The 26,139-nt window shown below is 35.6% G+C and overlaps 2 protein-coding genes across 2 annotated transcripts in view; both read right to left on the bottom strand.

The window, feature by feature from the left end:
* The window catches only part of LOC129726051 (40S ribosomal protein S4), a 39,184-nt gene extending 31,251 nt beyond the window's left edge, over nt 1-7,933 (bottom strand). Inside the window, exon 1 of the mRNA XM_055682614.1 lies at nt 7,929-7,933. Within this exon, the coding sequence (XP_055538589.1) occupies nt 7,929-7,931 (3 nt within the window). The 5' untranslated portion in view covers nt 7,932-7,933. The remainder of the gene's footprint in view (nt 1-7,928) is intronic.
* The window catches only part of LOC129726050 (paternally-expressed gene 3 protein-like), a 31,389-nt gene extending 6,072 nt beyond the window's left edge, over nt 1-25,317 (bottom strand). Inside the window, exon 1 of the mRNA XM_055682612.1 lies at nt 24,779-25,317. Within this exon, the coding sequence (XP_055538587.1) occupies nt 24,779-24,784 (6 nt within the window). The 5' untranslated portion in view covers nt 24,785-25,317. The remainder of the gene's footprint in view (nt 1-24,778) is intronic.
* Nucleotides 25,318-26,139: the final 822 nt, after the last annotated feature.

The following is a 26,139-nucleotide window of genomic DNA, read 5'->3' on the forward strand; positions in this document are numbered from 1 at the left end:
TTTAAGTACTACGATAACTTGACCAAAAAAAGATTCATCTTTGATCTCCATGGGATGGCTGGCAAGTCACATGAACCACAAGTGTTCATAGTTTTAGGCTTCGTCAATAGCGGAGCTCTATACATTTTTAAACATTGTATTATTATAACTGTAGTCTACATTTGCTTGACGAAATAAATAAATAAATAAATAAATAAATAAATAAATAAATAAATAAATAAATAAATAAATACATAAAAAAAAGAGAATCTGCAGCATCAAAATTGCATGGAATTGATTTTTATGGAACACTATTTTATGCTTTTTAGCAACATCTAGAAGCAACAAAGATAGTTTTATGTGCAGTTGTTGCCTTTATTGTGCAATTTATGTCTATATTGATACAGAAGAGATGATTGATTGTTTTTTGTTTTTTTTTTCGTTCAAAAGATTTAAAGAGTCCTAATAGTTTGATTCTTGCTTAGAACACTGAACAGGCTTCTTAATTTACATATTTTTTTAAATTATCATTTCTAATTCGGCTAAAACTTTGCATCCTATGGGCTAAAGATGTCATTTAGTGTTTTTAGTATTTTGTTTTTGAATCTCGATTAATTTGTGAAAAAGGTTTAATGTAAAAAGGTATTGATGATTACAAATATTATTAGAGCCACAACTGTTTAATCGGTGTTACGTCTTTGGTAAGGTTGTATGATAATAGTTTTGTCTTTCCGAAAATAATAAAGGTACACCATGAAGGACTGTCCCAGATGGTCTCGAGGTACGATGCTGGCTTAACAAGCCATTCGTCGTAGGTTCGAGTATCGGCTCGGGAGAGACTTAGTGTCAGCAGGATTGTCCTGTACACTTAAAAAGCTTTGCTTTTTTACACCGTGAAGGACAAACTTTTTTTCAACAGCAAACATAAATAAAAAGAAACACTACGTCTTTCTTTACTATATTGGGGTACATTCTGGAAACTGAAATGAATATGTAACGATTTTGGAATGGAAGTTTTCAAATCATAATAGCTCTTAAGCAACTGTATCAATTACAAAGACTGACACTATAATTCCCGATAACGAGCTCTACAGTCCACAGGCAAACCCAAGCCTTTTCAGGTTTTTTCTCCGAACCCTTTTTTTAAATCGTAAAAGCAAATAAATTAAGAAAATAAAGGTGACAGCAACCCAAAAAGCAACTTATCAACCCGTTATGCTTTTCGTTTCAATTTCAGGGGTTTAAACCTGATGTACTCAATATCCAGATTGTCTATGTCAGTCTACGCGCGCGTGGCTCAAACATGTGTAGCCGACTCTTTTTTTTTTCAACTCTAATTTTAATTATTATATAACTATATCCAAACAAAAATCCATCATCATCAATGAACATAATAACTTGATGTACCCAATAAATTAAAAAAAAAGTTTAAATTTTACAATCTTCGTCATTAATTTACAAAAAATTCTATACAATCTGTCTACAAGACAGACTTTATGTCTGAAATACAAAGCCTTTTAAACTCCGCCATTGTTGCTGAACGTTTTACTTGTCTTGGCATCAAATTGAAAAAGTTTATTCCTTTGTACAACAGAGAGTTCTGTGATCTTCCGAATAAAAAATGTGGTGTTCTAGCATCATCCGCGTTTCTAGTGTTGTACCTATGAAAATCACTTCCTCTATCAATTCGATCACACAAATAGCGAGGCAGCATATTATTCAAAATCTTATATAGAAACACCATTGTCAAAAATATGCTCTTTGCTTCACAGAAAGCCATTGCAATGCGCCCAGCATAAAACTCGAGGAAGTGTATCTATTACATCTTAATATTAATCGCATTACTTTATTTTGTAAGCGCTGCAGTCTCAACATTTGTGTATTGTTTGCAAGAAATATTATGGATGAACAAAAATCTATATGTGGTGAAATGATTGACTTATAAAGACTAATTTTACTACTAACAGTCAATTCATTTTTCAAACGGCACAAAATACCGTATTTTTTCGCCATTTTCTTGATGACATTATCTATGTGAGACTTGAAAGTTAATTTGTCATCAATAATAACTCCAAGATACTTTAATTCATTTACGCGATCAATCGTCTCACCATCAAATACAATGTTTACGTCTGGTCTGGAGTTGGCAGAAGAAATAATCAAGTACTGTGTTTTACTAATATTCAATTTAAGCTGTTTAAACTTTAACCAACTCGCCAGATAGTGTAAATCTTGATTCAAAAGTGCAACAATATCGTTTGGATTTTTCGCTGCAATGAACAGAACAGTGTCATCGGCAAATAAATTTATATCGCAAAACCGTAAAACTCGCTTCATGTCATTAATATAAATTATGAACAAAATGGGCCCCAAAACACTTCCTTGCGGTACACCAAGTGTATTAGCAATGGAATCCGATTCAAAATCATTAAAACGAGTCTTCTGAGTTCTAGCACACAAATAGCTTTCAAACCATTTATATGCTGTCCCTACGATACCAAAGCGCTCCAATGTTTGCAACAATAAGGGCCTAGAAATTGTTTCAAAAGCGTGTTTTAGATCCAAAAATACAGCAAGAATAGTTTCTTTAGCCACAAGAGTGCCCCTCTCGATAACCTGATTGCTCTGGAATTAGCAAATCATTACGATTTAAATAATCCATCAGCTGGCCTTTTACAACAAGTTCTAATATTTTCTCTAATGTGTGCAACATGTTAATGGGACGGAACTCTTCGGCTTTATCCGTCCCAGTAATCTTGGGGATAGGAACCACAAGTGATTCCTTCCAAACTTTAGGCACGTGCCCTGTTTGCAGTGATTCATTAATAAGGTCCAGCAGGTCGTGTCCAATGACATGAAAGCAATCTTGTATTACTTTTGCGTTGACATTGTCGATACCAGCCGATCTCTCCAAAGAAAAACAAATATCTTTCAACTCAGCAAAAGTAATAGGATGAAAACCATCAAAGCTACAGTTATTATTGATCGGCTGTATTATCTCGTCCGGCTCATTGACCAAATCAATGCTATGATTTATCGATTGAACACTGTTAACGAAATAATTGTTAAATTTATTTACTATTACTCGCGCCGATTGTTCTTCTAAGCCATTAAAAGTTATGGATTGCGGGCTACAATCTTTACTTTTCATTAGTTTCTTCAAAATTTTCCATAACTGTTTGCTGTTATTTTGATGTTGATCAATCTTCCGCTGTATATATTCACATCGAGCCTTTTTCAAGGCACGTGTATATATGTTACGCGCCGCGGTGTACCTATACCAATCATCGTTACTGTTACTTCTGTAAAACTGCTTGTACCTTTTATCTCTTTTTCGTTTTAAACGCAGAAGATCTAAAGTGTACCAGCTGTTTGCATTATGCAAGTTTACATGTTTTTCTAAAACTAAACTATTGGTACATTCTTTCAGCGTGTTGGTAAGAACAGCTGCTTTATTGTCCAAATCACCAGTTACTGGTTGAAAATCCAAGCTTCTCGAAACAAGTTGAGACACTGCTTGTTTCGAATATCTGTTCCAGCACTTTATCTTTACTTTATCATCACGGTTTTGGTCATTCTCAATAAAAACAAAAATTGTCTCATGATCTGTAATTTTGTAATCGGCCTCTGTAAAGGAATGAACATTATCAAAATTTTAATACACGTGATCTATTAATGTACGAGATTGTCTGGAAATTCTTGTATATTGACAAACAGTTTGTCGCAAATTGAAAAAATCTGCTAATTGCTTTAATTGATTCGAATTTGGTTCATTAAGCCAATTAGTATTAAAGTCACCAGCGATAACGTTTAATTTATTTAAATCTACAAAACTCTCCCACCAGTTATCTAAAATTTCCAAAAAACGCTGGTCACTTGAACTGGGGGAATGGTTTACAATTCCGAAATTTCCCATCGTCATGCCTCTTTCAACTGATATACCCAGGAACCAATTGTTTTCAACACATTCGTTTAACCGAGTGTTGAATTTAACAGATTCCTTGGCGTAAATAGCAACCCCTCCAGTATGTCTGGAGTGTGAAAGGCAAAAAGCAACTTTGTAACCCGGTATGTTATATTGATCGAATGCATCAGCTTCTACTATATGAGTTTCAGCCAGCAATACTAACATCGGACGTGTTGTTTCCACAAAATGCCGCAATGCGGCATAATTTGTAGATAAACCAGCAATATTTAGATAAACTATCTCTCGCTTCCTCTCACATTGCATTTGCTTCAGCTGCTATTTACTTAACAACATGTTGCTTTTTCTTTTTTCAAACAGTCTCCGATATACCGGACACTGCGTGCTAAATGCTGGATGTTTTACGTCCAAGTTCAAATGAAATTCTTTCTTAGATTTTAAACAATTTACGCAGTTAAAATCAGTCGATGAGCATTCCGATGTCTTATGTAGTCTGCTACACTTGGAGCATGTTTCAGGATTAACACACTCTGTGCTTTTATGACCAAATTCTCCACATTTAAAGCAACGTAAAACATTGACGGCCTCTTGAATCGAACACCTATCCCACCCAATGTTTACTTTACCAGCAGTCATCAAGTGGTTAAAAGTGTCCTTATCAACTTCAATAATAGTGTTATACTTATTATATTTGAAGCTTGAATTTACAAATTGAGCAATAACTTTGACTTCATTGATACCGAGGTCTTCATTTTGACTTTTTAACAAGTCAATAAAGACTTCGGGGGAATATTGATCACTCATTCCCACAATTTTCAACTTAGGCTTAGCGGTTGTAGGAATAACAGCATTATATTTTTCACCTAAATTGCTTTCAATGTCCTTTTTCACGACTTCAATGTTATCCCCTGTTGCACACTCAGCAATTATCGAACCTGCTTTCCCGTTTCTGAAGTTTCTAATTTTGTGTATTTTAGGATCTAAATTATTTTTCAAAAAAATTCTAGTATCTTCACTAGATTGAGAAGACTCGACTGGTTTAATCACAATGACCGGCCGAGTCTTACGGTTTTCCACTCGCTTCAATTTATTTGCATTCCCACTTGACCCCGCTAAAACGTTCGCGTATGTCAAAGCATTTTCAGAAACAAAAACCTCGTCATTTTGCTTAGCTACGTCTTCAATTGGTTCGTCCCGCTTATTCGAAATTATTTTTTTCTTGTTGGGAATAGAGTCCGACTCAGAGTGAATCGTTCTCTCAGTTCTAGACCTCTTTCTACTCATTGCAGCATGTTTATCCCGATCATTGTTACCAATAACATTTATTTTAAAATCATCCAGCTTTCTGGCAACATTGGCTTCAATGCTTGCCATACTCTCACGAAGAGAGTTGCTGATCGATTTTAAAATACTATCGATACCGTTAGCAATCGCGCTGTTTATCTGGGTTTCGATTTCGCTTTGAGTATCTGTAAGCGACTGAGACAAAGATGACAATACACTCTTGATCTCCGTCAGCTCACTACTCATAGCATCATCTTTCCCGCCGTCGACTGCGTTTGTCTTGTTCTGATGAAGGATTCGAATTTTATTTTGGAGAAAAAGGTACAATTGCTTCTTCTACTCCGTCTAGACACGGCCTCTAGTAGCAATGGTAGAACTGGGATCTTAGTCTGTTTTTTTTTTGTCGAGTTGTTGATGTCTTTGTCAATGCATGTCAAGCATCACGCAGCAAATGAATCAGACTTTTGTCAAGTTTTTGGCTGAAAGCTTGGTTGTCTGCTGGATTGGGTTCTGATGGTAGCTGAGGAAGTTGATTTCATATTTCGTGGTCGATTGACGAAGGGACATGCTTTTTTCTACATAACATTCTCTGCAGCCTGCATCAGGCATAGTAGATCCGGGTTTTGTGCGTTTTTAGACCATTTTGTTTAAAAGTCCTGACCAAGATGGGCTGAGTATATACAAAACATGTTTCAGGTATCATTCTACATAAATAATATATAGTTGCTTTTCTCAAAACTACTTGTTTTTGTGTAAATATATTCGCTATGGCGCTGTTTCTTTTCGCCCCGTATATTAGCGAACCGGTAGTTTTACATACACAACATAGATTGATAAATATTTCACAGCAATCCTCAAATTCCTTCAGTACAGCCCACGAACAAGCATAAAGTGGAACAAAATGGCTCACAAAGGTAATATTTTTGGCTCTCGGAAACGCTCTGAATTTGAGCCTCCATTTTGGATTTTTTAAACAAACTGACAGTGCTTGTAACCCATAAATTGAACTATCCGAGAAAATTTTTCGACATGATTTTCGAATGTTTAAAAGACTCATAAAAACATTTTCCAAGTTCGGAAGTTATGTTTCTTTTCGGCCCACTGTATCTATTCACCCCGTTTTACGGTATATGTTATTGGTATCGTGTTCAATTTTTCACATTCACCGGCTACCGTAGCCTGCGTTTTGTACATTTGGGCTCATGCCCTTAAACATGTTTTTAGTTCTATTAATAAATCCTACAAAAGGTTGGTTAAACATTAGTGTTTGATTGATTATGAAGAAATGAGACACACAAATTTTAAGGTAAAAGTCAAAAATAAGAAAAAGAAATTAAAGTCAAAATCATTATCTACAACTTCGCCGAAGACGTCACAACGATCAAACATAGCGTTCTGGCTTATAAACTAGTCGTGGTTAAAAAATTACTACCTAATAGCACAAAATGTCATCTTCATCAGCTTATAGGAACATATGTGCAAAGTTTCAGCCAGATCAAACATGGTCGATTAAAATGGTTGCCCGTTTTTTATGAAATTGAACATATGAAAACATTACGCCAAGTCTTATGAGCTTTATCAATGGCATTGCAACATTTTATGATCTAGATTTGTAAGGAATTGTAAAGCTTCATCGGTAAAGAAAATTGAAAAAGAGACAAAGTTAATACAGTCACAAAAGTCAGAGGTTTAGTTTTTTTAAGGGGGGGGGGGTGTATTGTGATGAATTTACTAATATTTATTTAAAGTTTTTATTGTGTGTTCTGCCACAAACGGTGACATATCAACACTATTACATATGTATATTTAAAGCTTTATTTTATAAAAAGATTGTACTTGCTTCCGCAGTTAAGTGAATATAATTGTAGGAAAATTGTAAACCTACTTGTCAAGAAAAAAGGGAATTTAAAATTAAACCTTACTCTAATCTTACACCTATCTTACTGACTATAAAGTGAGGTAATCGTTGTAATTGAGGATTGCAACGATTTTTGTTGGAACTTATTGATTGATAATTTGGTTTGACATATTTTCTAATGTTTTTTTTTTTTTTTTTTTTTTTTTTTTTTTTAAAGGGGGGATTTGTTAGTAGCTTAAGTATTTATGATAAATATTAGTAAATAATGAGTATGTATGTCCAATCACAAATGGTGACTTCTCAACACTGTTAGAAATTTGTAATTTTGATTGTTAGGATTTGTTTGCTTTCGCAATTAGGACTTATCATTCGTAGAAATTTAAACTTACTTGTCAGAAAAGGGGAAGTAAACTTACAACTAACTTAATTGCTAACTTATTGGCTATAAAGAGAGCTTATCGTAGCAATTGAGGATTGCAACGATTTTTGTCGAAAAATGTTAATAATTTTATTTGACATAGCTTCTAATGGTTCAACACCAGTAAGTCTATGTAATTCGAGTGTACCAAACCAAGGAGGACGCTTCAAAATCATTTTTAGAATTTTATTCTGAATCCTTTGGAGCGCTTTCTTCCTTGTTGAACAGCAACTTGACCAGATCGGTACAGCATAAAGCATTGCTGGTCTAAAAATTTGTTTGTAAATCAAAAGTTTGTTCTTTAAACAAAGTTTAGAATTCCTGTTAATGAGAGGATATAAACATCTCGTATATTTGATGCACTTGGCTTGTATACTCTCAATGTGCTCTTTGAAAATAAGTTTTTTATCATAAATTAGTCCCAAGTACTTAACCTTGTCGGACCAACTTAAAATAACCCAATTCATCTTGACAACGTGATTATTGTTTGGCTTGAGGAAAGAAGCCCTAGGCTTATGCGGAAAAATTATCATTTAAGTTTTAGAAGCATTGGGAGAGATTTTCCACTTTTGCAAGTAGGAAGAAAAAATATCTAAACTTTTCTGCAATCGACTGCATATGACACGAAGGCTTTTTCCTTTTACGGAAATGCTTGTGTCATCGCAGAACAATGACTTTGTGCATCCTGGAGGCAAATCAGGAAGATCTGAAGTGAATATGTTGTACAGGACTGGACCCAAGACTGAACCTTGAGGTACACCTGCTCTGACAGGAAATCTTTCAGATTTTGAATTCTGATAGACAACCTACAGAGTTTGATCAGTAAGATAATTTTTTGAAATTTTGATTAGGAAAATTGGAAAATTAAAAGTTTGCAATTTCGCAATCAAACCTTTATGCCAAACACTGTCGAATGCTTTTTCTATGTCTAAAAGAGCAGCTCCAGTGGAATAACCTTCAGATTTGTTAGCTCGTATCATATTAGTAACTCTGAGCAATTGATGAGTTGTGGAATGTCCATGGCGAAATCCAAACTGTTCATTTGCAAAAATTGAATTTTCGTTGATGTGTGACATCATTCTGTTAACAATTTTTTTGATATTGATATGTCAAATGAATTGAAAGTCTGAGAATAATAATAAAATCTATTAGATTCTAATATTATTTCGAGGCGGGGCTTACCGAATGGAAATTGACTCCGGAATGCGCTGCAAGTACTCAGTCATTCTGCAAAGGGTCTTTGGAAGGTCGGTAGAGCTAACACCTTCTAGGTTCCGAAAACAAGACAGACGCAGGAACAAGAATCAACAGCATTGTCTTTTTTTCACCCTATCACTGCCAGACAGTGGAATCTAGAAGGTCATACATACATACATACATACATGTGTGACATCATTCTGTTAAGAATAATTCTCTCAAACAGTTTACTTATTGAAGAAAGCAAACTGATTGGTCGAAAACTTGAAACTTCAGCTGGGTTCTTATCCGGTTTTAAAATTGGAGTAATTTTTGCATTTTTCCATAATTTGGGAAAATATGCAATTTTGAAGCAGCAATTGAAAATTTTCACTAAAAATTCTTTGTGCTCTCAGGGAGATGTTTGATTAGTATATTAAAGATTCCATCGTCACCAGGTGCTTTCATATTTTTGAAATTTTTAATAATTGATTTAATCTCATTCAAGTTAGTTTCAATTATTTCTGCAGGTAGAAAATTCTGGGAAGAAATTAAATCAAATTGACGTGTGACTTCATTTTCAATTGGACTCACAAAATTCAAATTTGAGTTATGAACACTCTCAAACTGCTGAGCAAGTCTTTGAGCCTTTTGTTCATTGGATACATAAAAACGTTCACCATCTTTTAAAACTGGAATAGGCTTTGAAGGTTTCTTAAGAATCTTCGACAGCTTCCAAATATGGTTTCGATTTTTCAACTTTAGTCTCAAAATTTTGATTTCTCAGAAGAGTAAATCTATGTTTAATCTCTTTCTGTAAATCTTTATAAATAGTTTTAAAAACAGGGTCACGAGAACGTTGATATTGACGTCTGCGGACATTTTTCAAACGAATTAGAAGTTGAAGATTTTCGTCAATTATTGGTGAATCAAATTTCATTTGAGCCTTTGGAACAGAATAATTCCTGGCATCAACAATTGCACATTTTAATGCTTCCAAAGCGGAATCAATATTCACTTCGTTTTGCAAATCAAGCTCATTATTGAAATTTCTCTCAATATGAGTTTTGTATCTTTCCCAATTAGCCTTGTTATAATTAAAAACAGCGCTCATAGGGTTTAAAACTGATTCATGTGATGAAGAAAAAGTTATTGGAAGATGGTCAGAATCAATATCAGCATGTGTGATCAAATCACTACATACATGACTTTGATCTGTAAGCACCAAATCAATTGTTGAAGGGTTTCTTACAGAAGAAAAGCATGTAGGACTATTCGGAGACAAAATAGAATAGTATCCTGAAGAACAAACATTGAATGAAATTTTGCCATTGGAATTACTTTGAGAATTATTCCATGAACGATGTTTAGCGTTAAAATCGCCGATATTAAAAGTTACGAACGATTTCTGGTGAGTTTTTGTAAATCTCCTTTAAAATAATTTTTGTGCTCGCGTGTGCATTGAAATGGTAAATATGCTGCGGCAATAAATAAAATCCCAAGTTCAGTTTGAACTTCAATTCCCAAAGTTTCAATAACTTTCGTCTCAAGGTGGGGAAGAGCACGATGTTCGATTCGGCGATGAATAACAATTGCAACTCCACCGCCGGAACGCTGAATCCTATCATATCTATGAACCACGTAATTGGGATCATATTTTAATTTAATGTTAGGTTTCAAAAATGTTTCAGTAATAATTGCAATATGCACATTATTTACTGTTAAAAAATTAAAAAGCTCATTCTCATTGGCCTTCAATAAGCGAGCATTCCAATTTAATATTTTAATTGTTTTATTTAAAATCATTGCTAAATTTTAAATTGGAAACAATTTAATAGTAAAATTTGTGCCTATTTGAGTAAAATTTGTGCCTATTTGAATGGCTTCAAACATTGATTTTGCCTGCAACATGGCGTTCATAAGATCGAACATTGCCTGTTGCAAAAAAGAAAGTTTACCTGCCGTAATAGGCCCCAGGCAGTTGACATTAGAAAAAATATTTTCGGCAGCAATATTACCTTCAACTTTAGTCTCAAAATTTTGATTTCTCAGAAGAGTAAATCTATGTTTAATCTCTTTCTGTAAATCTTTATAAATAGTTTTAAAAACAGGGTCACGAGAACGTTGATATTGACGTCTGCGGACATTTTTCAAACGAATTAGAAGTTGAAGATTTTCGTCAATTATTGGTGAATCAAATTTCATTTGAGCCTTTGGAACAGAATAATTCCTGGCATCAACAATTGCACATTTTAATGCTTCCAAAGCGGAATCAATATTCACTTCGTTTTGCAAATCAAGCTCATTATTGAAATTTCTCTCAATATGAGTTTTGTATCTTTCCCAATTAGCCTTGTTATAATTAAAAACAGCGCTCATAGGGTTTAAAACTGATTCATGTGATGAAGAAAAAGTTATTGGAAGATGGTCAGAATCAATATCAGCATGTGTGATCAAATCACTACATTCATGACTTTGATCTGTAAGCACCAAATCAATTGTTGAAGGGTTTCTTACAGAAGAAAAGCATGTAGGACTATTCGGAGACAAAATAGAATAGTATCCTGAAGAACAAACATTGAATAAAATTTTGCCATTGGAATTACTTTGAGAATTATTCCATGAACGATGTTTAGCGTTAAAATCGCCGATATTAAAAGTTACGAACGATTTCTGGTGAGTTTTTGTAAATCTCCTTTAAAATAATTTTTGTGCTCGCGTGTGCATTGAAATGGTAAATATGCTGCGGCAATAAATAAAATCCCAAGTTCAGTTTGAACTTCAATTCCCAAAGTTTCAATAACTTTCGTCTCAAGGTGGGGAAGAGCACGATGTTCGATTCGGCGATGAATAACAATTGCAACTCCACCGCCGGAACGCTGAATCCTATCATATCTATGAACCACGTAATTGGGATCATATTTTAATTTTATGTTAGGTTTCAAAAATGTTTCAGTAATAATTGCAATATGCACATTATTTACTGTTAAAAAATTAAAAAGCTCATTCTCATTGGCCTTCAATAAGCGAGCATTCCAATTTAATATTTTAATTGTTTTATTTAAAATCATTGCTAAATTTTAAATTGGAAACAATTTAATAGTAAAATTTGTGCCTATTTGAGTAAAATTTGTGCCTATTTGAATGGCTTCAAACATTGATTTTGCCTGCAACATGGCGTTCATAAGATCGAACATTGCCTGTTGCAAAAAAGAAAGTTTACCTGCCGTAATAGGCCCCAGGCAGTTGACATTAGAAAAAATATTTTCGGCAGCAATATTAGCTGGAGTAATAGGTGTACAATTATTTTCTAGCGTGTTTTGCTTACCCATATTAACGGTCATTTTCGAACTACCAACACTAGGCGGTAGAATGTTCGAACTACCTGTAACCTGTGCATAAGTTAAACGGGTATGCAAATGAGTAGGTAAACTATGCGTCACTGGTACGCTCGGAGAATTTTGTTTTGAAGTTTGTTCTGAATTTTGTTGACCTTGCCTTGCCTTAACAATTGCTAAACGGGCTGGGCATTGATAAAAATTCGACATATGGTTGCCGTTACAATTCGCACCGTCAGAGGGGGGCAGGGGGCCGTTGCCCCCCCCCCCCCTAAATGTTGTTATTGGTGCAGAATTTTGTTTTCAATAACTCTAATAGCACAAAACGACATCTTCAGCCCATAGAAACACCTGTGTAAAGTATCAGCCAGATCAAAAATAATTGATTGAAATGCTTGCGCTATGTTGCGTGGAATTGCACAGGTTTTTCAGTTGATCCACCAAGGATATTGCAGCGACAAAAGTGCCGGGCAAATCCGCATGCATAAACTAGCTTGGAGTATTGGAACCGAGCTGTGATAATTCCTTACCTTGATTCTCTTGTAACCTCACTGGAAACACGGTTCGATGAAGATAGTGCACCTGCCTACGTGTTGTCCTTGCTGCATCCCGCTAACGTAATACGCATTTCGTTGGAAGAGTTCAAGCTCAAAAGCGAAAATTTCGTAATTTTTTATGAAGTTGACAATTTTGTTGAAGAAGTGGAAGTTTGATATAAACATTGCAGCAGCATGAGAGCAGACCGTAAAAACTTGTAAGAGTTGGATCTTATAGACCTGCTAGCTAAAGCCCGTTCTTTCTTCCCTGCGACTGAGAAAGCAGTTAGAATTGCACTTGCTCTACCATGGAAACATGCACGATTGAACGCTCGTTCAGCACAACAATATTTGAACAGCGGTTGAGTGCTCTCTGCCTGCTGAGTGTTCATCGGCAGATGGTCAACAACAATCGTGAAAAGTCACATGAACCGCTTCCGGAACGTCTGACGTTTGATACCCGAAGACTGTACCTTCGCCGCATCATTCAGCTGGCCTGCATCGTTCTCGAAGAAGTCCTGGTAGCGGTTAAACAACAACATCCAAACGTAACTCCGTTTTCTTCGTCGAAGACAAACTCGATGATGTTCGAAGAGAGGGACTTCAAAATCTGACTTTGATACTGACGCTGCTGCTGGACCGCTATCCGCTGTAAAATTAGGGCCATCTTGTGAATCATATCTCGAATTCCCGGTTGCGGCTGCTGATCAACTCTATCTTCTGCCATGTTCGTGGATTCTTGAGATCCTCGTCGCCAAAATAATATGTCCAAAGGTTAAAATGAACTTAAAAGTTTTTAGTAAAGAACATCTATTTATATTCGAGGTTGGACAAAGAATAATCAAATTTTCCACTCTGATGTCAAGGGCAACTTTTCACTGGTTGCCTTGATGTAACAATCACTAAAGACTAGTATTTATTTCTATTTTTCAAAACACACTAAAGTCGCTTTTTACGCGGGGGATACGTGCCGCGTAAAAAAACGCGTAAATTCCGGAATCCGCGTAAAAATGGCGTCAATTTCGGAATCCGCGTAAAAAAACCGCGTAAATTCCGGGATCCACGTGAAAAAAAGCCGCGTGAAAAGCGACCTTAGTGTACCATTTTTTTACTTCTAAAATTTTGAAGAGCTTGCCCCCCCCCATTTTGAAATTCTGGCTACGACCATGATTCGTACAGCGAAAATTTTTACTCTCTTTCACAGGACATGTGTCCTTTTTGTGAGAAGAGTCTCCACAAATGAGGCATTTTTGGTCCATGTTACAAAACTTTGAACCATGGCCATAATGTTGGCAAACACGGCATTGGGTGATATGCTTTTCACCTCCGCCAAACTTTCGATATAATTCCCATTTTACACGCACGTTATATAAAGCATGTGTTTTTTCAAAAAAAAAAAAAGTTATTAACCTCACTGCGGTTAAAATGAATTAAATAATTTACAAGGGAAATTCCAGTTCGCTGACTGTTTTCGCCTCGTGATTTTTGTTTCATCAGAATTACTTGGGTAGGGGCTATACCAAGTAATTCTGTCAAAGGAATTTTGATCTCATCAACGGTTTGATCGTTGGTGAGACCTTTCAATACGACCTTGAACGGCTTGGCGCTCTTCGTATCATATGTAAAAAATTTATACATCTTTTCAGTTAAATACTGAATAAGACGATTCCAATCTTTCAATGTTTGGGCCAGTAAACGGCATTCGCCTCTTCGGCCAATTTGATAAGTAACTTTGACGTCGGAGAGAAACGTAGGAAGTTCTCTTTTAAAAATATTAAATTTAGAAGCAATAGTTACCACAATAGGTACAATAGGTGGAACAATCTCCTTTTTTACAGAAATTTCACTTTGAATAGTTTTACTTTCGAACATTTCAAGTTCGCCGGCTTCTTGCTCAGGCAGAATATCATATAAATTTTCACTGCATAAGCTAGTTTCAGAAAGAGATGCCTCTCTTTTCCTCTCCGTAGCGATGCGTGGTTTCTTTTTTCGTCCTGCCATTTCAGGTGATACGAAAAAAGTTCAAAAATAATATCAAATTGCAAGTATTGAGAAAGAAAGAAATAGGTAGTCTTGAGAAAGACTGATGTAAGTTAACTTCCAGGTAATCTTTAAAAGACATACTGACAAAACACAAACTTTGAAGCTATAGGCAGTCAAAGACCAGTCCACAAGCAACCGAAAATACGTCTGATCTGTCGGGTAGCTCAAGACGCACTGAATATTTTCTAATGTTTTCACATTAGTAAGCCTGTGTAGTTCATTCGTGCTAAACCAGCGAGGACGCTTCAATATCATTTTCAGAAGTTTGTTTTGAATTCTTTGAAGCATCTTCTTTCTGGTTGTACAACAACTTGTCCAGATGGGGACTGCATATAACATTGCTGGTCTAAATATTTGTTTGTAAATTAACAGTTTTTTCTTGAGACAAAGTCTAGAATTTCTGTTGATAAGAGGATACAAACATTTTATATATTTATTGCACTTTGTTTAGATATTTTCAATGTGCTGTCAAAGGTTTAGTTAGTTTTTGCGATGAATGGGCATTGAAACAAAAATATTCCAATGCAATTAGGGATTTTTTTCCTGTTTATTAATTAATCACCGATGACAAACAAAAAAGATTAATATGGACAAGTGTAAACCATCGCAAGTTTTGGGTGACAAAACGAATTCAAGAGCACTTAGAATGGAAAATGGCGGCCTGAATAAGACCAGCGGTAACAACTTGATAATTTATAGGTAAATAACGATGCTTGTGTGTATGAAAACATGTTCACGCCATATGATCGACCAATCAATTCCACCTGGTTTCGGCTTGAATGCATATGTATTTGGCTTAGCAAAGTTTATATTTTTTATGAGCGGAGAAATCGCTTACCATTTAGCATTATACTTTAATATATTTGTATAGAGTAGTAGCGTTCTAATAACGCTATGTGAAAAGATAAACACTAAAACAAATTTTTGTTTTGAGACAAATCAAAAGACAGAAATTTAAAATTTTAAATAACAATTCAAATTAATTCATATTTCTCTTAATGTTTTAAGTGAAATATAGAGGTTGAAACAATAACTAACATAAATTCGGTTCAAAATTTCTAGGTGATGAAATGTTAGAAAAATATTTACCTGAAGGCTGACGTATAAAGCATTTCAAATGCAAAAACGGTTAAGTTATGAAAAATCGCTAAAACAAAAATTTTGATAGAGTAGGGAACCTATTTTAGGCAGCTTATCAGCCCTCTGTGTATTGAGATAAAATACTCGAGATGTGTAAAGTTAAATACAAACATGAGTAGCACTTGTTTTTAGATTATAAACGGGGTCATTCACATACCACGTGGACAGATTTTAAACGATTTTCATCCCCCCCCCCTTAGACGACTGCTCATAGAAAATCTAAAATTTTTGTATGGACCATAGACATTAGACATAACACCCCACCCCCTCCCCAAAGCTGTCCACTAGGTATGTGGATGGCCCCAAACTGATTTTGCAAACTTTAATAATATTCAATGGAGGGACACTGTTTTAAATCAAAATCAAACAAAATTGCAGCCATACAGGTGCCATTCGGGTGCTCAAGAAAATCCCCTGCAAAACAAATTCAAACTACTTAAAAAAGGTTGGAGGTGATTCAAATAGCTTCTGCTGCTGTAAAACTTCAGAAAACGGTAGTTATCAATGACATAGAAACAGATGGGAATATTTCAAACATGGAGGTGAAGATAGTTTAGTGAAAATATTATTTTTTCGGTAATCAGAGTGATCCAAAAAATTGTTTGCCTTTCTGGCAAGACGGTCAATTGTTGTGCTGAGAAAACGACGATAGTATCATTTATTATTTTTTATTTCAGCATTCCTAGTAGTCCTAGTGAAATGAGACCTAAAGTCATAAACTATCATTTGAAATGAAAATGATCATTAGAAATGCTGATAAGACCGCTACTACAATAATACTACATGTAAATCATGTGAATGATTCCCCGGGCAGGAGAGCATAACAAAATCATAACTTATGAATAACATATTTAGATATGAGAACTTATCGTGTTATTCGAAAGATATTCACATTTCATGCATGGATATGAAAATATTATAAAATTTTGATATCATATCTCGCTATGCCTTTAGTAGGATATTTGAGTTGCTTTCAAAATATCTCATTAAAAATAAGTTTCAAATGAAAATTTTTCGTTATTATAAAATCACCATTAATAGGAGAGGTTTGCATTGTTTTAAGAAAAGCATTAGTCAAAGTTGAATTTTATAAATTTCGTAGGTTGAAATACAGTCATGGAGAAAATAATAAATACACTTGCAGTTAAGGTTAGTTTTCCATATTTTGGGCACTGATTTTAGTTGTTATATGATGTTATGTAACGTCATTACGATCTGCAGACACTCTCTTTCAAAGAGGAACAGAGAAATAACTAGAATTTTTCTGTGTCGGTGATTCCGAAAATTTTTTGCTTGAGCCATTGTTTTTAAGGTGGCGAAAATAATCAATACACTATTGAAATATATATACAAAACATTCCAAATAAGCTTTATTTCTCTACATAACGTTAGCAAAGTGACCTTTCACGTTACAATTGTCACTTTTAATACATTGTGGCTTGTACTTTGTTTTGTAAAACCATATTCAATCTTCGTGGTATGTTTACAACCAGGTTTTCACGAGTAGAAGCTGGACTAGCATTATACACTGCCTGTACGACGTTCCATAAGTTTGTTTCATTCTTTGGATGATGCTTTGCAACGTAGGAAATAACAATCTTCCATAGATTTTTGATACGGTTCAAGTTAGGAGACTAGGCCGGCCAATCCAACAATTTTATATTCGTCCTCTTAAAACCATTTTCAAGTTTTCAATGCTGTATCGTAAAGATCGTTACCCTCCAACGAAGACACAAGCGGCTCCTTTATAGCCTCTTAAATTATGTTCCCTACTCTACCAGCTAACGAAGATTGGATGAAAAAGCAAACTTTGAAAAACCTTTTGGTGGCCCGAATATCTGCCAAGGCTTTGTTGTCTTCTACACAACAACAATAACAACATCGCACGTTAGTCCTTGCGGCTAATAGCGGCCTCGATCAACTATTATAGTTGAGAGAAATCGTTATCGATATTGTTTTTGGCATATTTTGCATGTGTAGGATAAGCACAACGATAGGCCGTGCCCCAGTGCTGAGTCAACAAAATTTCAAGAACGAAAAGATCCTCGACCTGATTGGGAATCGAACCCGATATCACAACCGTATGGGAGAGCTAACCGATCGTCATCGCTAACCACAGAGCCACGGGTCTTGTGCACAATCGGCTCAAAAATGAATAATTCAACCGGAGCAGGTATAAGTGGTCCAGAAATAAGTATTTCGATACCGACTGAACGTTGGCCTACAGTGTTCTCTGCCGAAATATTTGCAATATATGAATGCGCATAAGTCCGTTTGGCTGGGAAATATAGACATGCTAATATATGAATTTTCTCCGATAGCCAAGCAGCACTTAAAGCACTGAAAGCCTTTACACGTACCTCTAAGGGATGAGGAGTGTATTCTTTAACTAAGATAACCGGCAGAATGGAACTGAGTCTGGTTATACTGGGTTCCTGGAGTGTGATATAACAGTCTTTGGATAATGAACTGCGAAGACTTTCGAGGTATGGTTTGCAAATCCTAATAAGGTAATACATTTCATACGGAATTCAGTGCCAAATTGGGACAACAGACATCGCTTTAAAAATATTGCATCGAATTTGATGAAATTTTCGCAACAGATGCATCCTAGGTTGTAGCTTACGAAATTTTTTTTTTGGAGAAAAACATGTTTTTTAAATAGTAACTATTTAAAACAATATGTTGAAATATGAAAATCTATGTTCTGGGGCACCGAAAAACCTGAAAAAAATCACAAGTAATTTTGACAAAATTTCGAAAGTACCCTGAAAATTTCGCGCTGGTGTTATTTTTCGATCAAAAGATATGGGCCTTCAACAAAGTTGGTGCCGCAACGCATTTCCATGCGAGAAATGCTCCTAAACCCAGTTTTCTCCAGTTCTCATACCAAAAAGTGCACCATAATGTCTAAAAGTAATAACACGGGCGATCTTACCCCACTGATGCGTTCTGTACGGTTGCCCCCTAACTAAATTTTGCATTATTTTTTTAGTAAAGTATGTAGGTAGGCTTGCGAGTTGTTAAGGGCATAAAGTATACTGTCTTCATCATTACGTTGGGTAACAGACTAAGCATAGTTTGACTGTTTTGCGACTAAAAATCATTTCTATTAAACTAATTTTACGAACCTTACAGAATTTTTGCATATAACTGAAACTGGAATTGTCAATAGCACCAACTTTGAAAGCCCACGAAATTTTCAGGGTAGTTTCGAAATTTCGTCAAAAATACTTGTGATTTTTTTTCAGATTTTTCAGTGCCCCAGAACATAGATTTTCAACATATTGTTTTTAATAGTTACTATTGAAAAAATATGTATTTCTCAAAAAAAAAAATATTTTCGTAAACTACAACCTAGGATGCATCTGTTGCGAAAATTTCATCAAAATCGATGCAATATTTTTAAAGCTATGTCTGTTTAAAAACAATTTTGACCTAATTTTCAAATCACAATGACAACTTAAAAACTTACTCAAATTAAAAAAAAATTGGAAAATCAACTTCCCGAGTGAAACTCTTGAAGTTTTAAATACTTATTTGAAAAAATTAGACATCGCGTTTTTTAGTGATCCGTTTCACGAATTTCGACCCTATTACGAGTACATAGACTAAAGAAGAGGTATACTACAAAAGAACAAAACAATGGTAATTATTTTTTTTTGATTACCGGAAGGCGCCCTAATTCTGCGCACTTCGTATTAAAATGTTAAAAAAATATCAATTGAAAGCAGATTTTCAAAAATGATATTTGGAAGTGATTTCCTATATATTAACTGGTAGCTTTCTGCTTATGTTTACTTTCTAACTAAACGGCATCCAAATTTTGATACGAAGTGCGCAGAATTAAGAGCCGCGCAGAATTAGGACGCCTCACGGTATAACAATACTAGCCCGCATCATGAAAATCATTTTGGAAAAAAAATCGGGATCTAGGTCCGGTCCATAATGGGTTAAGACTGAAAACGATTCTGTGACCACAATCAAAATCTCTAGGAATCAATACGATACAGTATTGTTGGACAATCCTGGATGGATTTTTTTATAGACGGATTTCACGCCAAACAATTTTTAGGGCTAGCAGCACACTTCTAGAATTTAATTCTCAAGGAATCGGTTTTAAGAAATTGGACGAATAATTTAGAAGTTATGGTTTGTTCACATTCACGAAGAATCATTTACAAGACGAACATAACTTCTTAACTCTCTTTGTTGTCAAAGAATGAATTAAATTTATTGATCGTACATATCATTAAATCTATGTTTGTTGCTGGAGAATTACAAATAAATCACAAGAGGCGTATTTTCAAAATAACAGAAAAAAAAATAAAATAAAATGGAATTTTTCGATCTTGTTTTGAATTATCTTAAAAATGAATGCAGTTAGACAATTGGTCACCAAGAGATTGATAATTTAAAATTACTGTTAGAATCATATTGCATTACTAGAACTTGATTATTCTCAAAAATGTGTGAAAAATATCTTTTGAACTTAACATTCAAGTAAACATTTGTCTTACATTTTTCCGTTCAGGAATTTTTACCAAAGGTTTTAGGTCTATGAAGTTTTACATCATAAGTTTTTTTTGATCGAAAATAATTGCTCAAGTCATCAACCATCATTGAAATACAATTATTACTAAAAATGTTGGAATTGAAAAATTCTGAGCTACAATGTTTTGAACAAATCATTGCCAAAATACAAACGCCCGCTTAGAAAATTACTCTTGAGTCTGAAAAATTTCTACACCCGCCGAAAATACCCAATTCGTTGAATCAGTCACGTGTGCAAAGCTTCATTCAAAACAAAAATGGTCGATACTCAACGATCGGTCACTTGGCGTTGTTTTGCTCTATAACAAAAAAAAAAGACTTTCGGATGCAGCAAACCATGCTCCCGATTAACCGTAACCAGCAATTAAATTCATTTTTCCAGGAGAAGTTTAGTCATACCCTTCATTGTGGGGGCCACATGATGTGGAAACTTTCAATCGTGTCATTTAGCCTTTGAACGTATCACCATTTTCTCGCAACGTCTCACGTAAAAGGTCCATGTCCATGCAGTTGTCCATGATGCAGTTGTTGGTACTTTTAGGCGAATGGTAAAATGACCAAGTCTTACTCGAGATAATGGTGAACCACTAAAAATCTTCGAGAGATTTACGACTGGTGAGTCGAGCAAACGGAAATGTCAGATGAGCTTAAATAACTATTTAGTCGAGTGAAAATTATACCTCATACACAGATGTTTCATTATTTCATCCCTCTTCAAATTACAATCAAGCTACAGCCAAAGTATACTCGACTTCAGAGGATCACCCAAAAACCTCGATTTCCTTCAAATCAACGTATAAAAAAAGAAGTATGTAATTATAATTCGAAAATTAGAAAAAAGTCTTTAAAAACCCAAACTTAATTTCATTTTGAACATCAATTCAATAATTTCATTTCATCAGGACAATGAAAATATATCGTAGTGCAAAGTGCAGTGAATAAAAACAGCAAATTTTGAGTGTAGATCGGCGAAATAGTGGTGCTTATTACGGGAGTTACTTCACGGTGAAATATAGGTGCTTATTACGGGAGTCCCTTCACGTTGAAATCAGAGTGAAGTGAACAAAATCCTATTACAGGACTCACATAAGTGAGAAAAACGTCGCAAAGTGACGTCTGCTGCGGAATCTGGGTTATTATGAGTGTCATATCAGTGAAGTGAAAACGGAAAAAGCGACGTTTCGCGTGGAATTATTTCACCACCATTTTGAAAGGTGAAATGATTCCACGAAGATGCCATAAGTCTTAAAGTTGATTGATTTGTAATTTAATGGTAAATATTAATCCTTCAGTAACGAAACGAATCAGAATTTGATCCGTGCCTTAAAGCGGTCAAATTTTCATTTTTTTGGTCGATGAAAAATTGCAAAGTAGTTCAGGAAATTTTTGATGCCGAATGTCTTAGAAATGCAGAACACTTCACGATCTGGTGTTATCTAAAAAATCGGAAAAAACGACTTTCTGGGACTTAGACATTTTTGAGCTGGGAAACAATCTCATTTCACTTGTCCTATTCTCAATTTCACTTCACTGTCAATCTCACTCCACGGAGGTGATTTTTGTCACCTCACTTGAGGTGGAATCGGGAATAGGTCTAAAAAAGTGAAGTGAGCGTGAGAGTGAAATATATTTCACCGTGAAGTGACTCCCGTAATAAGCACCATATTTTACTCTCACGCTCACTTCAATTTTTGAGACCTATTCCCGATTCCGCCTCAAGTGAAGTGAGATTGCTAGTGAAGTGAAATTGAGAATAAGACAAGTGAAATGAGAATGTTTCCCAGCTCAAAAATTGCTAAGTTCCAGAAAGTCGATTTTTCCGTTTTTTAGATAACTAGATAGACGTTTTCTGCATTTTTTAGACATTTTTAGTGTGATTTTTTTTTATTGGTATGAAACATATTCTATGCAGCTTTAGGAACCGCCTGTGTATTGAGACAAAATACTCGAAATGTGTTGGGTGAAATTCAAACAGAAGTATATCAATCTGTTCTCTATCTTTCTCTCTGTCAGAACTTGTTTTCAGATTGTAAAATTAAGTTAGCAAACTTTGACAATAATCAATTAAAGTTACCAATCGAGGGACACTATTCCAATCACCCCGAACCTATTTTAAGCAGTTTCCATCTGTTTTGCAGGCGTTTTTTTTCAGCAGCAGAAGTGGCTCCTAAATGGCTGCAATACAGGTCGATTTGTTTCGAATGGTGATTTCTGTGTGATTTTTTTGTGATTAACGGTATTTCTCATATTCGTAAGACAGCTAGACAATCAAAATTTTGATCATTGAAATTATCGATATTGATCAAAATCCAGGAGTTTAAGGCCTGCTTTCTTCGACTGATTAAAATAGGCGCCACTGTTTAAGCCGTTCCCTATCCTAAATTGTTTATCTGAAAATTTGGATCTGATATGAATTCAGGTTTTTGAAATCAATTTTTTTTCTATGTTGGATATCAAATACTTCGGCATCAGTTAAATGCAATTTGCTCAATTCAGTAAGGCATAGATAACCAGCAAAGCTTTATTAAATTCAACATCTGGTCGAGTTAGCACGAAATTAGCAAAAAATAGCTGTTTTTGATTTTTTTTTAATTGAAACCATGTAATCTCGTTCAATTTTTTTTTAAGTTTCGCAAGTTGGAGTAATTTTTTTTTTGACTTTTATGTACATTATGTTTCAATGACGATTTTTGATTTAATTTCAGTCTTGATTACTTTTAGTGAACACATTTCAAGTGGAGTTGTTTGGACATCTTTCAAGGAAATATTTTATTGACTCTATTTTTTGCTGTCGTGTCTCTTTTCAAACCTGAAGAAAATATGCAAAAAGGTGTATGCAACATAAAATATAAAGTAAATGAAATTTCGTAAAAAACGTAAAACTTACGTGAAAACATGAATTTCTAAAATGTAAGAAAATCTGTTCTCCTAAAATCTGCGACGAGTTTCAAAAAGTTACTGAGTGACTTCATTTTTATATGGTTTAATTAAAAAATGCTTACATTTTTTATTCAATGTTGGAAAAATGGAGTAATTTTAACAGTTTTTTTTGTTCAAATCTTCAAATTAATTTTCTACAACTCGTTCACGATGATTATAAATAACATTAGAGTAGAAGATCAAAGTTTTCGAGGTAGAATTTTTCAAAGCTTCACCTACTAAATTTTTCGAGAGCAATCAAAAATATCATGTTCTCGTGATTCAGTTCACATTTCAACGTCTTCTTTTTTTTTCAAAATTGTTTCAGTTACATTTTCAAGAAGAAAAAATTTCCGATGAAAATCAGAACGTTGAGTATTTTTTTTTTTTATTGGTAAAAATTTTATTATTTGGTGATTTGTAATGACTTTTTCATCGTAAAACATAAAAATCTAGCATTACTGATCTTTCAATGTCGTGCAATGGAACAGTGCAGTTCAGGTGTGACTCACTTTGTGATCATTCGCGATTTTTTTCTTTCTCAACAAGTTCTCACAGTAGCTGTCGTTCAATTATTCAGAACAGTTATAATTTATTCATTCATCCATTTGCCACCACGCACTGCAAGAGCACATTTGAACTGCCTACCAGCAAAGGGCGCCAATATACTATTAGTTCTTACGTTTATGGGCTCTTGTTCAGACCCAAGCCGGATTCAGCAGGTGGAATATATTATACGGGATACATATTAGTTGCCACAGCAAAATTGCGGCAGCGTGATTTGCATTTCCTGTTGCAGCAGTTGATCCGCGTAGATAGCTGGTTTTGGAAATGCCGCTAGGCGTGGACTTGCTCCGTAAGTATGTCCGCGTGCCTTACAATTATCATTCCAATTCTGACAAAACTTCACTGCCGTAGCAGTAAAGTAGGTGGTATTAGTGCTGGGGTTTGTAACAGGCAATTTGGCGGCATTTTAGAAGCATAATCATGTTATCGAGGGAAGTTGACGCGCACACACCCAGCAATATCACCCCTTAGACAGCGAGTTTTCATTAAGTTGCGCTCGCTGGCTGGCAGGTCGCACGAGCTCTAATCACTTGTTTAGTGCGATCCGTGACTGGCTGAGTGGTTGGCTGTCGATCTGGTTTTCGTAGGCATATTCTTAAACGAGCTGTCAGCGCCACATGACGACGAAATCCTTAGACGGGTAGCAATTTATTAGTACAACAGTCACCTTTATATCAACTCTAGTGTCCGTAGCACAGTCCAACCTTAAACAACACTTATATGGTTTCACATGCAGTTTTTAATGAGGGATCTAACGATGCAATGTGGATCACTTCACCGAGTCACTTTAACCAGCTTTTGTAACAGTTCGAGCCTCTGGTGTCACACCAAGTCACTATAAGCACTACCATAATCCATATGTAGTTAGGCGTTAAAGATCGAAGGCCTGAAGGTTATCGATAAATGTACTGCAATCGTAGAATGTTCTTTTCTCTCAACTGTAATGTTCCGTTTTCCACATTGTTGATGATTATAAATGCTGTTAACACCAGTATTCCACAAACTAGAGACTGTATCTCCATGTACTGCTGTCTAACTCACCTTCATCTTAATACACCGAATTTTCACACAATTCTACCGTCGCGCACGCACGCACGATAAGGAACGAGCACTATTAGAACGCACGGCGGGAAAGGACTCGAAATGGGATATTTAAACAGACCGCATGCAAAAAAACGCTCTACATTGGCATAGAGCGATCTAAAGTTACTACTGATGGCTCGGCCTAGCCCACTAGTGTCTTATATACTATAACCCGTCGCCGGTTCGGAACCGAAATACGCCACCGAATGTGCGAAACGCGTTGCGAACTACCGCGCGCAGAAAATGTCCCCTCTGTGTATACACGCACTGACTGGAGGACCTCTATGACAACGACGTTGGGCGCTGCCGCTCGGAAATCGCACCCTCTTGCTCTGCTCCAGTTCGGATTTTCAGGCAAGGTAATGCGGTTAAGTTCTATTTACAGTACCCCTGATCGGATTGCGTTGAAGCCAGACGACAGATCACGACTCGCACGAATATATCCTTCTCACTTTTCTCCCGAGTCGGGTGCGCGGAGGGTTTTGTCGACGCGCCGTGGGACATACAACTTGATAGTAAAACACCGCACCGATTAACCCCAGTCTAGTAGCCAACAGCGAATGCGCGTAAAGAATGTCCCTACCTTGCGTGCAACGACTAGCCAGATTTGATACACTTTGCAAGTGGGCTGTGGAAGCTGCTCCACCCTTCTTCGTTCCGTACGCGAGCAAGACGACGCGACGGTGACGACGATAAACGAGAGTGAAAAGGAGAAGGCGAAAAAAGGGTAACAGCTATGCCACAAAAGGCTAGGATCAGAAGTGCAGAACTATCTACACGAGAACAGTCGTTTTACTGTGGCACTATACTAAGCCGAGCGATGCTTACTTCTCGTCCCGGTGGGCAAGCCAGTATTGTTTTATGCAGGAAATATTTATCTGGTAGTAATAATCGTTTTTTGGTCTGGGGATTTGTGCTGTACAGTAAATTCATACTTTTCTCGAATCAAGACGCGTCTGCTGCGAGAAAAGCTTAATTGTTTTTCTAAATAGATTGGGTCAAATTTTTGAATTTATTTTTATTTTCAATGTAATAAAATTGAAAGCGGCACCAGAACGTTATAACCTCTGCATGTTGCCTAGTACCTCGCTACTTCATTAAAAAGGCTCATAGGGTAAGATGTGACAATTGCAAATAAATCAAAATCATCATATCTATTTTTTTTAACAAACCTCATTTTCATGTGCTGTGGATAAATGCCCAAATTAGACATAGATATGTCCGATTCACATTATACGAATTTTACTTTCTAACACGAAACGTCTTTAACACCTAATAGAAATGTAAACAGACAAAATTACGAAAAGTGGGCTACTCTC

The sequence above is a fragment of the Wyeomyia smithii genome, chromosome 2, assembly GCF_029784165.1.
Source record: "Wyeomyia smithii strain HCP4-BCI-WySm-NY-G18 chromosome 2, ASM2978416v1, whole genome shotgun sequence".
Lineage (NCBI taxonomy): Eukaryota > Metazoa > Arthropoda > Insecta > Diptera > Culicidae > Wyeomyia > Wyeomyia smithii.